Consider the following 15,746-nt stretch of genomic DNA (forward strand, 5'->3'; position numbering starts at 1 on the left):
GTGGACTCCAATGAAGTTGTAGAAACGATGATCAATGGAAACAGGATGCACCTGAAACTCAATTCCAAGTCTCATATAAAGGGTCTGAATACTTTATGTAAATAAGGTATTTCTGGTTTTATTTCTTTTAAATTTGCAAAAAAAAATCAGAAAATCAGTTTTCACAATGAGCAACGAACACAACAGATGGCAGAGAGGAGGACCCCAAATAGGAACCCTATCACATGGATTCATGTTTCACCATATGGTTGACATACACACACCCACACCCACACACACACACGCACGCACGCACACACACCATCAGTGTCTATGAAAAAACTTGCAGGATGAAGAGGAGGTGAGATGAAGAGAGTGAGAGGCAGATGAAGGAGGAGGAGAGAGAGGAGGGTGAAGAAAGAGAGCAGAGAGAGACAGGGAAAAGTCATTCGGTAGTAAAGTGGATTACCCTGCTTTGGAGAATGACATCATGTCTGACAAGCTGAGGCTCTGTAAAGTAGAGGAGATTAAGCCTTTATTCATTTTTAATTCCACTGCTGTTCTTTTCTCCAATCTGATCCAGTAATGTAAAGCCTGTAATTATAAGATCCAGGGGTCAGTATTACGCCTCACAGCAGACCTGCTTATGAATTGGAGAATTTAGTTGTTCTCTTCATACAATCAGAATGGAGAAACTGTACTGTACCTTGTATTCCTGATTCTGCGTTAAAACTACATTTCGTCTCTCTCTCTCTCTCTCTCTCTCCGCTCCCTCCCTCCCACAGCCACCCCCTGTATCAAGGCGATCAGCCCCAGTGAGGGCTGGACAACAGGCGGGGCCACAGTCATTATCATAGGAGAAAACTTCTTTGATGGACTCCAGGTCATATTTGGTACCATGCTAGTCTGGAGTGAGGTCAGTAGCACATTTATCAGTGTGTGTGTGTGTGTGTGTGTATGACTGTGTGTGTGTGTGTGTGTGTGTGTGTGTGTGTGTGTGTGTGTGTGTGTGTGTGTGTGTGTGTGTGTGTGTGTGTGTGTGTGCAACCGACAGAGAATCAAACAAAACAGTGAGTCCGTGGTGCTCAAGACTGCCTTAGCCCTCTGAGCTAAAGCCAAGGCAATCTGGATGTTTTCTGTGCATTTATAAACTACACCCTACCTTACATGTCAACTGAACATTTTCTATCGCTCTTGTAAATCTTGATACGTCTATTTCTTTCACTTTGTTATAGAACATGTTATGGGGTCTGACAAGTGAAATACATATGTAACAAGAAAAACGTTTTTTTGTCCCCTGACGCCCTCTGTAGCTGATCACAGCCCACGCCATCCGGGTGCAGACTCCCCCCAGACACATCCCCGGGGTCGTAGAGGTCACGCTGTCATACAAGTCGAAACAGTTCTGCAAGGGCACACCCGGATGCTACATATACACAGGTAAATACACCTTAATTTAACACACCTGGATGCTACATATACACAGGTAAATACACCTTAATTTAACACACCTGGATGCTACATATACACAGGTAAATACACCTTAATTTAACACACCTGGATGCTACATATACACAGGTAAATACACCTTAATTTAACACACCTGGATGCTACATATACACAGGTAAATACACCTTAATTTAACACACCTGGATGCTACATATACACAGGTAAATACACCTTAATTTAACACACCTGGATGCTACATATACACAGGTAAATACACCTTAATTTAACACACCTGGATGCTACATATACACAGGTAAATACACCTTAATTTAACACACCTGGATGCTACATATACACAGGTAAATACACCTTAATTTAACACACCTGGATGCTACATATACACAGGTAAATACACCTTAATTTAACACACCTGGATGCTACATATACACAGGTAAATACACCTTAATTTAACACACCTGGATGCTACATATACACAGGTAAATACACCTTAATTTAACACACCTGGATGCTACATATACACAGGTAAATACACCTTAATTTAACACACCTGGATGCTACATATACACAGGTAAATACACCTTAATTTAACACACCTGGATGCTACATATACACAGGTAAATACACCTTAATTTAACACACCTGGATGCTACATATACACAGGTAAATACACCTTAATTTAACACACCTGGATGCTACATATACACAGGTAAATACACCTTAATTTAACACACCTGGATGCTACATATACACAGGTAAATACACCTTAATTTAACACACCTGGATGCTACATATACACAGGTAAATACACCTTAATTTAACACACCTGGATGCTACATATACACAGGTAAATACACCTTAATTTAACACACCTGGATGCTACATATACACAGGTAAATACACCTTAATTTAACACACCTGGATGCTACATATACACAGGTAAATACACCTTAATTTAACACACCTGGATGCTACATATACACAGGTAAATACACCTTAATTTAACACACCTGGATGCTACATATACAGTCGTGGCCAAAAGTTTTGAGAATGACACAAATATTTATTTTCACAAAGTTTGCTGCCTCAGTTTCTAGATATTTTTGTCAGATGTTATTATGGAATACGAAGTATAATTACAAGCATTTCAAACGTGTCAAAGGCTTTTATTGACAATTACATGAAGTTGATGCAAAGAGTCAATATTTGCAGTGTTGACCCTTCTTTTTCAAGACCTCTTCAATCCGCCCTGACATGCTGTCAATTAACTTCTGGGCCACTGATGGCAGCCCCATTCTTGCACAATCAATGCTTGGAGTTTGTCAGAATGTGTGTGTTTTTGTTTGTCCACCCGCCTCTTGAGGATTGACCACAAGTTCTCAATGGGATTAAGGTCTGGGGAGTTTCCTGGCCATGGACCCAAAATATCGATGTTTTGTTCCCCGAGCCACTTAGTTATCACTTTTGCCTCATGGCAAGGTGCTCCATCATGCTGGGAAAGGCATTGTTCATCACCAAACTGTTCCTGGATGGTTGGGAGAAGTTGCTCTCAGAGGATGTGTTGGTACCATTCTTTATTCATGGCTGTGTTCTTAGGCAAAATTGTGAGTGAGTCCACTCCCTTGGCTGAGAAGCAACCCCACACATGAATGGTCTCAGGATGCTTTACTGTTGGCATGACACAGGACTGATGGTAGCTTCTCCGGATAAGCTTTTTTCCGGATGCCCCAAACAATCGTAAAGGGGATTCATCAGAGAAAAGGACTTCACCCCAGTCCTCAGCTGTCTAATCCCTTTACTTTATGCAGAATATGAGTCTGTCCCTGATGTTTTTCTTGGAGAGAAGTGGCTTCTTTGTTTCCCTTCTTGACACCAGGCCATCCTCCAAAAGTCTTCGCCTCACTGTGTGTGCAGATGCACTCACACCTGCCTGCTGCCATTCCTGAGCAAGCTCTGTACTGCTGGTGCCCTGATCCTGCAGCTGAATCAACTTTAGGAGATGGTCCTGGAGCTTGCTGGACTTTCTTGGGTGCCCTGAAGCCTTCTTCACAACAATTGAACCACTCTCCTTGAAGTTCTCGATGATCCGATAAATGGTTGATTCAGGTGCAATCTTACTGGCAGCAATATCCTTGCCTGTGAAGCCCCTTTTGTGCAAAGCAATGATGACGGCACGTGTCTCCTTGCAGGTAACCATAGTTGACAGTGGAAGGACAATGATTCCAAGGACCACCCTCCTTTTGAAGCTTCCAGTCTGTTTTTCGAACTCAATCAGCATGACAGAGTGATGTCCAGCGTTGTCCTCCTCAATACTCACACCTGTGTTAACGAGAGAATCACTGACATGATGTCAGCTGGTCCTTTTGTGTCAGGGCTGAAATGCAGTGGAAATGTTTTTGGGGGGATTCAGTTCATTTGCATGGCAAAGAGGGACATTGCAATTAATTGCAATTCATCTGATCACTCTTCATAACATTCTGGAGTATATGCAAATTGCCATCATACAAACTGAGGCAGCAGACTGTGAAAATGTATATTTGTGTGATTCTCCAAACTTTTGGCCACGACTGTACACAGGTAAATACACCTTAATTGAACAAGTCTGGATGCTACATATACACAGGTATATACACCTTCATTTAACAAGTCTGGATGCTACATATACATACACAGGTAAAAACAGAGAGAGAGGGGAGGGGGAGAGAGACTTCTGTATGTGTAATGTTTACTGTTAATTTTTGTTGTTTTTCACTTTATATATTCACTTTGTATGTTGTCTACCTCACTTGCTTTGGCAATGTTAACACATGTTTCCCATGCCAATAAAGCCCTTGAATTGAATTGAATTGAATTGAGAGGAGTGAGGAAAGAGGAGAGGAGAGGAGTTTGGAGAGAGGGCATAGAGGGGATTGGGGAGAGGAGTGGGGAGAGAGGGCATAGAGGGGATTGGGGAGAGTGGAGAGGAGTGGGGAGAGAGGGCAGAGAGGGGATTGGGGAGAGAGGGGAGAGGAGAGAGGAGAGAGCAGAGGGGGAGGAGAGGAGAGGAGGGTAGAAAGGACTAAGAGATTACCATGGTCAGCCATCTTGGTCTCCTGGGTTGTGGTTGGCTCCAGTCTGGGTCCAGTTGCCAGTGGTAATCATAGAGAACTGGCATAGTGTGGTTTGGCTGCTGGCAAAGGAAAAGGCACGTAGACATACAAACACTGCCACACACACACACATATATGCATATGCAGACATCACACAAACACAGATATACACACACACACACACACACACACACACACACACACACACACACACACACACACACACACACACACACACACACACACACTGGGGACAGCTGGTATCACTAATCAACTTGTGTTGGGGAGAGGAAACGAGCAGACCTAATTAAGTCAACACACACCCAATACTGCTGCCACTACTGGAATACACACACACACACACACACACACACACACACACACACACACACACACACACACACACACACACAGGGCAGAGTGGCTAGAGAAAAGGAAACATGTAAAGCTGTTTTTATGGCATATTCTGGACATCCTGCTTTTCTCTCTTTCCCTCTCTCTCTCTTTTATACAAGTTCATTTCCATGTATCACCATTCATCAAAAAGGCTTCAAGCCCTTCCTCCAGGCAGAGTTGTAATCCTGTAATCCTGTCTGTTAGGGGCTGTAAAGAGCTGTGAGGTGCTAGCAGGCTTCTGGCTGTAGATTGGGTTTGTGTTCCAAATGGCACCCTATTCCCTATATAGTGCACTACTTTTGACCAGAGCCCTACCGGGTCCTGATTAAAGGTAGTCCTCTATATAGGTAATATGATGCTATTTGGGACCCATTTTGAAGGCGCATGATGACGAACATCTCTTCTCACTCAGAAGTGAATCCTCTCCTCTTCAGAATGCAGCCCCCACTGCTTAGCAACCTCTTAGCAACCGCTTATCACTACTGATATTAAAAGACCCTGCTGCTGGAGCATATAAAATGGCATTTTATTGGTTGCATGCACATATTTTGCAGCGAGCTGATTATTTCTTTTTAGCTCCAACAGTGCAATAATACCTAACAATACAAAACAGTAAACACAAATCCCAAAAATATTAAAAGAAAGAAATTACGAAATGTCAGAACAAGTAATGTCAGAGTTCGGAATATAAATATATATACACTGAGTGTACAAAACATTAGCAACACCTGCTCTTTCCATGACTTTGACTGACCAGGTGCATCCAAGTTAAAGATATGATCCCTTATTGATGTCACCTGTTAAATCCACTTCAATAAGTGTAGATGAAGGAGAGGAGACGGGTTAAAGAAGGATGTTTTAACCTTGAGACCATTGAGACATGGATGGTGTGTGTGTGTGTGTCATTCAGAGGGAGAATGGGCAAGACACAATATTTAAGTGCCTATGAACTGGTATGGTAGTAGGTGCTAGGAGCACCAGTTTGAGTGTTTCAACAACTGCAATGCTGCTGGTTTTCTCATGCTTAACAGTTTCCCGTGTGTATCAAGAGTGGTCCATTACCTAAAGGACATCCAGCCAACTTAACACAACTGTGGGAAGCAATCGAGTCAACATGGGACAGCATCCCTGTGGAACACTTTCAGCACCTTGTACAGTCCATGTCCTGCTGAGTTGAGGCTGTTCTGAGGGGAAAGGCAAGCGGTGCAACTCAACATTAAGGTGTTCCTGTCACGCCCTGGTCTTAGTATTTTGTGTTTTCTATATTTATTTGGTCAGGCCAGGGTGTGACATGGGTTTAATTTGTGTTGTGTTTATGTATGGGTTTTTTTCGTAGGTTTTGGGATTGTGGCTTAGTGGGGTGTTCTAGCAAAGTCTATGGTTGCCTGAGGCGGTTCTCAATCAGAGGCAGGTGATTCTCGTTGTCTCTGATTGGGAACCATATTTAGGCAGCCATATTCTTTGAGTGTTTTGTGGGTGATTGTTCCTGTCTTTGTGTTAGTTGTCACCAGATAGGCTGTATAGGTTTTCACGTTCCGTTTGTTGTTTTTGTATTGTCGTGTTTATTTCGTCATTAAACATGTATCGTATTAACCACGCTGCATTTTGGTCCGACTCTCTTTCGACAGAAGAAAACCGTAACAGTTCCTAATGTGTTGCACACTCAGTGTATATATGTATATATTTACAGTTGAAATCGGAAGTTTACATACACCTTAGCCAAATACATTTAAACTCAGTTTTTCACAATTCCTGACATTTAATCCAAATAAAAATTCCCTCTCTTAGGTCAGTTAGGATCACCACTTTATTTTAAGAGTGTGAAATGTCAATAATAGTAGAGAGAATGATTTATTTCAGCTTTTATTTATTTTATCACATTCCCAGTGGGTCAGAAGTTTACATACACTAAAATAGTATTTGGTAACATTGCCTTTAAATTGTTTAACTTGAGTCAAACGTTTTAGGTAGCGTTCCACAAGCTTCCCACAATAAGTTGGGTGAATTTTGGCCCATTCCTCCTGACAAAGCTGCTGTAACTGAGTCAGGTTTGTAGACCTCCTTGCTCGCACGTGCTTTTTCAGTTCTGCCCACAAATGTTCTATAGGGTTGAGGTCAGGGCTTTGTGATGGCCACTCCAGTACCTTGAATTTGTTGTCCTTAAGCCATTTTGCCACAACCTTATGCTTGGGGTCATTGTCCATTTGGAAGACCCATTTGCAACCAAGCTTTAACTTCCTGACTGATGTCTTGAGATGTTGCTTCAATATATCCACATATTTTTCCCTCCTGATGATGCCATCTATTTTTTTTGTGCACCAGTCCCTCCTGCAGCAAAGCACCCCCACAACATGATGCTGCCACCCCCGTGCTTCATGGTTGGGATGGTGTTCTTCTGCTTGCAAGCCTCCCCCTTTTCCTCCAAACATCATGATGGTCAATATGTCCAAACAGTTCTATTTTTGTTTCATCAGACCAGAAGACATTTCTCCAAAAGGTACAATCTTTGTCTCCATGTGCAGTTGCAAACTGTAGTCTGGCTTTTTTATGGCGGTTTTGGAGCAGTGGCTTCTTCCTTGCTGAGTGGCCTTTCAGGTTATGTTGCTATAGGACTCGTTTATTGTGGATATAGATACTTTTGTACCTGCTTCCTCCAGCATCTTCACAAGGTCCTTTGCTGTTGTTCTGGTATTGATTTGCACTTTTCGCACCAAAGTGCGTTCATCTTTAGGAGACAGAACGTGTCTCCTTCCTGACCGGTATGATGGCTGTGTGGTCCCATGGTGTTGATACCTGCGTACTATTTTTTGTACAGATGAACGTGGTACCTTCAGGCGTTTGTCAATTGCGCCCAAGGATGAACCAGACTTGTGGAGGTCTACAAACTTTTTTCTGAGGTCTTGGCTGATTTCTTTTGATTTTCCCATGATATCAAGCAAAGAGGCACTTGGTTTGAAGATAGGCCTTGAAATAAATTCACAGGTACACCTCCAATTGACTCAAATGATGTCAATTCGCTTATCAGTAGCTTCTAAAGCCATGACATAATTTTCAGGAATTTTCCAAGCTGTTTAAAGGCACAGTCAACTTAGTGTATGTAAACTTCTGACCCACTGGAATTGTGATACAGTGAATTATAAGTGAAATAATCTGTCTGTAAACAACTGTTGGAAAAATGACTTGTGTCGTTTACAAAGTAGATTTCCTAACCGACTTGCCAAAACTATAGTTTGTAATAAGAAATTTGTGGAGTGGTTGAAAAACAAGTTTTAATGACTCCAACCTAAGTGTATCTAAACTTCCGTATTCAACTGAATATATAGTACCAGTCAAAAGTTTGGACACACCTACTTATTCCAGGCTTTTTCTTTATTTTTACTATTTTCTACATGTAGAATAATAGTGAAGACATCAAAACTATGAAATAACACATATGGAATCATGTAATAACCCACAAAGTATTAAACAATATATTTTATATTTGCGATTCTTCAAAGTAGCCACCCTTTGCCTTGGCATTCTCTCAACCAGATTCACCTGGAATGCTTTTCCAACAGTCTTGAAGGAGTTCCCACACATTTGTTGGCTGCTTCTCCTTCACTCTGCAGTCCAACTCATCCCAAACCATCTCAATTGGGTTGAGGTCGGATATTTGTGGCAGCCAGGTCATTGGTAAAAGTTATTTTGTGTAATTTCTTTCCTTCTTAATGCATTGGAGTCAATCAGTTGTGTTGTGACAAGGTATTTGTTTTTAAGATTTATTTAATTCACAATGACAGCCTAGGAACAGTGGGTTAACTGCCTTGTTCAGCGGCAGAAGGACATATTTGTACCTTGTCAGTTCGGGGACTCGATCTAGCAACCTTTGGTTACTGGCCAAATGCTCTAACCACTAGGCTACCTGCCGCCCCAGGTAGGGGTGGTATACAGAAGATAGCCCTATTTGGTAAAATACCAAGTCCATATTATGGCAAGAACAGCTCTAATAAGCAAGGAGAAACAACAGTCCATCATTACTTTAAGACATGAAGGTCAGTCAATCCACAACTTTTGACTGGTACTTTATATGTGTATATTTGTGTGTAGAGACAGAATGGACAGTATGTCAATTGAAATGGTGTGTACAGTAGTAATATAGGATGAACCTTGACAAGAATACAGTATATTCATACGAAGTGGGTAAAACAGTATATAAACATAATTAAAGTGACCTGTGTTCAATGACTATGTATATAGGGCAGCAGTCTCTCGCAAGGTAGAGTACCGGGTGGTACCCGGCTAGTAACAGTGACTAAGTTCAGTGCAGGGTACTGGGCGGAGGCCAGCTAATGGTGACTATTTAACAGTGGCCTGGAGACAGAAGCTGTTTATCAGTATCTCAGTCCCAGCTTTGATGCGGTTACAGATGGTGCCATTGCCGTACCAGGCTGTCATACAGCCTGACAGGATGCTCTCATCAGTGCATCTGTAGAGGTCTGTGAGGGACTTAGGAGCCAAGCCGAATGTCTTCTGCCTCCTGAGGTTGACGATGCTGTTGTGCCTTCTTCACCACACTATCTGTGTGAATGGACCATTTCAGGTTGTCTTTGATGTGCACAAGGAACTTGAAGCTGTTCACCTTCTCCACTGCGGCCTGCCAATGCAGATGGGGATGTGCCTTCTCTGCTGTCTTCTGAAGTTCACGATCAGCTCCTTCGTTTTGTTGATGTTGGAGGAGAGATTATTTTCCTGGCACAACTCTGCCAGGGCTCTCACCTCCTCCCTATAGGCTGTCTCGTTGTTGTTAATCAAGCCTACAACTGTAGTGTCATCTGCAAACTTGATGATTGAATTGGAGACGTGCGTTGCCCCGCAGTAATGGATGAACCGGAAGTCCAGGAGGGAGCTGAGCACTCACCCTTGTGGGGCCCCCGCGTTAAGGGTCAGCATGGCGCAAGTATTGTTGCCTACCTTCACTAACCTGGGGTCGGCCCATCAGGATGTTCAGGACCCAGTTGCACAAAGAGGGATTCAGACCCAGGGCCCCGATCTTAGTGATAAGCTTGGAGGGTACTATGATGTTGAATGCTGAGCTGTAGTCAGTGAACAGCATTCTTACATACGTATTCCTCTTGTCCACATGGGGTAGTGTGCAGTGCCATGGCGATAACATCATCCGTGATCTGTTGGGGCGGTATGCAAACTGAAGTGGGTCTAGGGTGTCAGGTAGGGTGGAGGTGATATGATCATTGACTAGCTTCTCAAAGCACCTCATGATGACAGAAGTGAGTGCTATGGGGCGATAGTCATTTAGTTCAGCTACCTTCACCTCATGATGACAGAAGTGAGCACTACGGGGCGATAGTCATTTAGTTCAGCTACCTTCACCTCATGATGACAGAAGTGAGCGCTACGGGGCGATAGTCATTTAGTTCAGCTAACTTCACCTCATGATGACAGAAGTGAGCACTATGGGGCGATAGTCATTTAGTTCAGCTAACTTCACTTTCTTGGGTACAAGAACAATGGTGGACATGTTGAAGCAAGTGGGGACAACAGACTGGGATAGGGATTGATTGAATATGTCCGTAAACACTCTAGCAAGCTGGTCTGCGCATGCTCTGAGGACTTGGCATGGGATGGCCTCTGGCTCACCAGCCTTGCGAGGGTTAACACGTTTAAATGTCTTACTCACGCCTGCCACGGAGAACGAGAACTCACAGGCCTTGTGAGTGGTGGTGGCCCGCGTCGGCGTCTCTGTGTTTTCCTCGAAGCAGGGACACGCACATTTACACACACACACATACACACATACAAAAACCAAAACCATCTCTCTCTCCTCTCTCCTCTCTCCTCCCTCCTCTCTCTCTCTCTCTCCCTCTCTCTCTCTGACATTAAGTTTAGTATTTCTGGGCTCAGTACTGATTAGGTATGTGTGAAGCATCAGTCAGCAGTCCGCAGTCATCAGTCATCAGGGCTGGGGATGCTGTTAGGACAGGACAGGGACAGGAGAAGACTAAAGTACAGCAACAGAATATTAACAGGCTGAAAGTGAGTCCCAAATGGCTCCCTATTCCCTATGTAAAGTCCATAGGACCTGGTCAAAAGTAGTGCACTACATGTGCCATTTAACTGCCATTCTCTCAAAGTTCTATGGGACTAGTATTCCACAGGCGGGTGGAGAGAGCAAGACGTTGTTTGTCATTTTTATATCGGGCGGAACTGTGAAATGAAAGGACTTCAATCTGTACCTGTATTACTGGCATTAGTATCAATGTGTAGCATATAGTAGATGGACCTTAGAAGCACACACACACACAAATACACACACACACAGAATCTCTTTGTCTCTGTCTCTCTCTCTGTGTCAATTCAATTTCAATCTAAGGGCTTTATTGGCATGAAACATATGTTTACATTGCCAAAACAAGTGAAGTAGATTATAAACAACAGTAAAAAGGTACTGTAAACATTGCACTCTGAAAAGTTCCAAAATAATACATTATTTACAAATGTCATATTATGTGCAAATAGTTAAAAGTACAAAATGGAATATAAATCAAAATGAAATATGGGTTGTATTTACAATGGTGTTTGTTCTTCACTGGTTGCCCTTTTCCTGTGTGTAACAGGTCACAAATCTTGCTGCTGTGATGTTACACTGTAGTATTTCACCCAATAGACATGGGAGTTTATCAAAATTGGGTTTGTTTTCAAATTATTTGTGGATCTTTGTAATCTGAGGGAAATATGTGTCTCTAATATGGTCATACAATGGGCAGGAGGTTAGGAAGTGCAGCTCAGTTTCCACCTCCTTTTGTGGGCAGTGATCACATAGCCTGTCTTCTCTTGAGAGCCAGGTCTGCCTACGGCGACCATTCTCAATAGCAAGGCTATGCTCACTGAGGCTGTACAAAGTCAAAGCTTTCTTTAAGTTTGGTTCAGTCACAGTGGTCAGGTATTCTGCCTGCTCTGTTTTTTTGTTCATTCTTTCCCTTGTGTTAAATAATTACAATACCAGTCAAAAGTTTGGACACACCTACTCATTCAAGGGTTTTGGTTTATTTTCACTATTTTATACATTGTAGAATAATAGTGAAGACTTCAAAACTATGAAATAACCTATATAGAATCACATGGTAAGCAAAACAATTTTTAAAATAGGAAGGCTATATCCACCGGTCTAATGACCATTGCTCGTGTTTCATGGCCAAAGCAAGTCCCTTCTTCTTATTGGTGTCCTTTAGTAGTGGTTTCTTTGCAGCAATTCAACCCTGAAGGCCTGATTCAACTGTCTTCTCTGAACAGTTGATGTTGAGATGTGTCTGTTACTTGAACTCTGTGAAGCATTTATTTGAGCTTAAATAGTTAAAAACTTCCGGCGCCGACAGAGATGGCTCTCTTCGCGTTCCTAGGAAACTATGCAGTAATTTGTTTTTTAGATACATAGAGCATAGGATAGAGGGATATATACATAGATGATAGGATAGAGGGATATATACATAGATGATAGGATAGAGGGATATATACATAGATGATAGGATAGAGGGATATATACATAGATGATAGGATAGAGGGATAGATACATAGATGATAGGATAGAGAGATATATACATAGAGGATAGGATAGAGGGATAGATACACAGATGATAGGATAGAGGGATATATACACAGATGATAGGATAGAGGGATAGATACACAGATGATAGGATAGAGGGATAGATACACAGATGATAGGATAGAGGGATAGATACACAGATGATAGGATAGAGGGATAGATACACAGATGATAGGATAGAGGGATAGATACACAGATGATAGGATAGAGGGATATATACATGGAGGATAGGATAGAGGGTAATATACATAGAGGATAGGATAGAGGGATATATACATACAGTGCCTTGCGAAAGTATTCAGCCCCCTTGAACTTTGCGACCTTTTGCCACATTTCAGGCTTCAAACATAAAGATATAAAACTGTATTTTTCTGTGAAGAATCAACAACAAGTGGGACACAATCATGAAGTGGAACGACATTTATTGGATATTTCAAACTTTTTTAACAAATCAAAAACTGAAAAATTGGGCGTGCAAAATTATTCAGCCCCCTTAAGTTAATACTTTGTAGCGCCACCTTTTGCTGCGATTACAGCTGTAAGTCGCTTGGGGTATGTCTCTATCAGTTTTGCACATCGAGAGACTGACATTTTTTCCCATTCCTCCTTGCAAAACAGCTCGAGCTCAGTGAGGTTGGATGTAGAGCATTTGTGAACAGCAGTTTTCAGTTCTTTCCACAGATTCTCGATTGGATTCAGGTCTGGACTTTGACTTGGCCATTCTAACACCTGGATATGTTTATTTTTGAACCATTCCATTGTAGATTTTGCTTTATGTTTTGGATCATTGTCTTGTTGGAAGACAAATCTCCGTCCCAGTCTCAGGTCTTTTGCAGACTCCATCAGGTTTTCTTCCAGAATGGTCCTGTATTTGGCTCCATCCATCTTCCCATCAATTTTAACCATTTTCCCTGTCCCTGCTGAAGAAAAGCAGGCCCAAACCATGATGCTGCCACCACCATGTTTGACAGTGGGGATGGTGTGTTCAGGGTGATGAGCTGTGTTGCTTTTACGCCAAACATAACGTTTTGCATTGTTGCCAAAAACTTCAATTTTGGTTTCATCTGACCAGAGCACCTTCTTCCACATGTTTGGTGTGTCTCCCAGGTGGCTTGTGGCAAACTTTAAACAACACTTTTTATGGATATCTTTAAGAAATGGCTTTCTTGCCGCTCTTCCATAAAGGCCAGATTTGTGCAATATACGACTGATTGTTGTCCTATGGACAGAGTCTCCCACCTCAGCTGTAGATCTCTGCAGTTCATCCAGAGTGATCATGGGCCTCTTGGCTGCGTCTCTGATCAGTCTTCTCCTTGTATGAGCTGAAAGTTTAGAGGGACGGCCAGGTCTTGGTAGATTTGCAGTGGTCTGGTACTCCTTCCATTTCAATATTATCGCTTGCACAGTGCTCCTTGGGATGTTTAAAGCTTGGGAAATCTTTTTGTATCCAAATCCGGCTTTAAACTTCTTCACAACAGTATCTCGGACCTGCCTGGTGTGTTGCTTGTTCTTCATGATGCTCTCTGCGCTTTTAACGGACCTCTGAGACTATCACAGTGCAGGTGCATTTATATGGAGACTTGATTACACACAGGTGGATTGTATTTATCATCATTAGTCATTTAGGTCAACATTGGATCATTCAGAGATCCTCACTGAACTTAATGAAAAATTACTGAATAATTTTGCACGCCCAATTTTTCAGTTTTTGATTTGTTAAAAACGTTTGAAATATCCAATAAATGTCGTTCCACTTCACGATTGTGTCCCACTTGTTGTTGATTCTTCATAAAAAAATACAGTTTTATATCTTTATGTTTGAAGCCTGAAATGTGGAAAAAGGTCGCAAAGTTCAATACTTTCGCATGGCACTGTAGATGATAGAATAGAGGGATAGATAACACTTCCGGCGCCGACAGAGATGGCCGCCTCGCTTCGCGTTCCAAGGAAACTATGCAGTATTTTGTTTTTTTTAAGTGTTATTTCTTACATTGGTACCCCAGGTAATCTTAGGTTTCATTACATACAGTCGGGAGGAACTACTGAATAGAGCAACGCCAACTCACCATCATTACGACCAGGAATACGACTTTCCCGAAGCGGATCCTGTGTTTTGCCCACCACCCAGGACAATGGATCGGATCCCAGCCGGCGAACCAACGTCGCCGTAAAAGGGGAAAACGAAGCGGTCTTCTGGTCAGGCTCCGGAGACGGGCACATCGTGCACCACTCCCTAGCATACTACTTGCCAATGACCAGTCTCTTGACAACAAGGTTGATGAAATCCGAGCAAGGGTAGCATTCCAGAGGGACATCAGAGACTGTAACATTCTTTGCATCACGGAAACATGGCTCACTCGAGACACGCCATCAGAGTCGGTGCAGCCAGCTGGTTTCTTCACGCATCGCGCCGACAGAAACAAGCATCTTTCTGGTAAGAAGAGGGGCGGGGGGGTATGCCTTATGATTAACGAGACGTGGTGTGATCATAACAACATACAGGAACTCAAGTCCTTCTGTTCACCAGACTTAGAATTCCTCACAATCAAATGTCGACGGCATTATCTACCAAGAGAATTCTCTTCAATTATAATCACAGCCGCATATATTCCCCGCAAGCAGACACATCGATGGCCCTGAACAAACTTTATTTGACTCTATGTAAACTGGAAACCACATATCCTGAGGCTGCATTCATTGTAGCTGGGGATTGTAACAAGGCTAATCTGAAAGCAAGACTCCCTAAATTCTTTCAGCATATCGATTGTGCAACCAGGGCTGGTAAAACCCTGGATCATTGTTATTCTAACTTCCACGACGCATATAAGGCCCTCCCCCGCCCTCCTTTCGGAAAAGCTGACCACAACTCCATTTTGTTGCTCCCAGCCTATAGACAGAGACTAAAACAGGAAGCTCCCGCACTCAGGTCTGTTCAACGCTGCTCCGACCAATCTTATTCCATGCTTCAAATTTGCTTCGATCACGTGGATTGGGATATGTTCATCATTGCGTCCAAAAACATGTCGTACCCACAGCAACTGTTAAAACATTCCCAAAGCGGAAACCGTGGATTGATGGCAGCATTCGCGCAAAACTGAAAGTGCGAACCACTGCTTTTAACCAGGGCAAGGTGACCGGAAACATGACCGAATACAAACAGTGTAGCTATTCCCTCCGCAAGGCAATCAAACAAGCTAAGCGTCAGTATAGAGACAAAG

General features: G+C 42.6%; 1 protein-coding gene across 1 annotated transcript in view; it reads left to right on the plus strand.

Moving 5' to 3' along the window:
• The window catches only part of LOC109879843 (transcription factor COE1-A-like), a 52,256-nt gene that overhangs the window by 3,727 nt on the left and 32,783 nt on the right, over positions 1 to 15,746 (plus strand). Inside the window, exons 3-4 of the mRNA XM_031798674.1 lie at positions 765 to 895; positions 1,293 to 1,419. Coding sequence (XP_031654534.1) covers positions 765 to 895; positions 1,293 to 1,419 — 258 coding nt within the window. The remainder of the gene's footprint in view (positions 1 to 764; positions 896 to 1,292; positions 1,420 to 15,746) is intronic.

The sequence above is a fragment of the Oncorhynchus kisutch genome, linkage group LG19 (genome assembly GCF_002021735.2).
Source record: "Oncorhynchus kisutch isolate 150728-3 linkage group LG19, Okis_V2, whole genome shotgun sequence".
Lineage (NCBI taxonomy): Eukaryota > Metazoa > Chordata > Actinopteri > Salmoniformes > Salmonidae > Oncorhynchus > Oncorhynchus kisutch.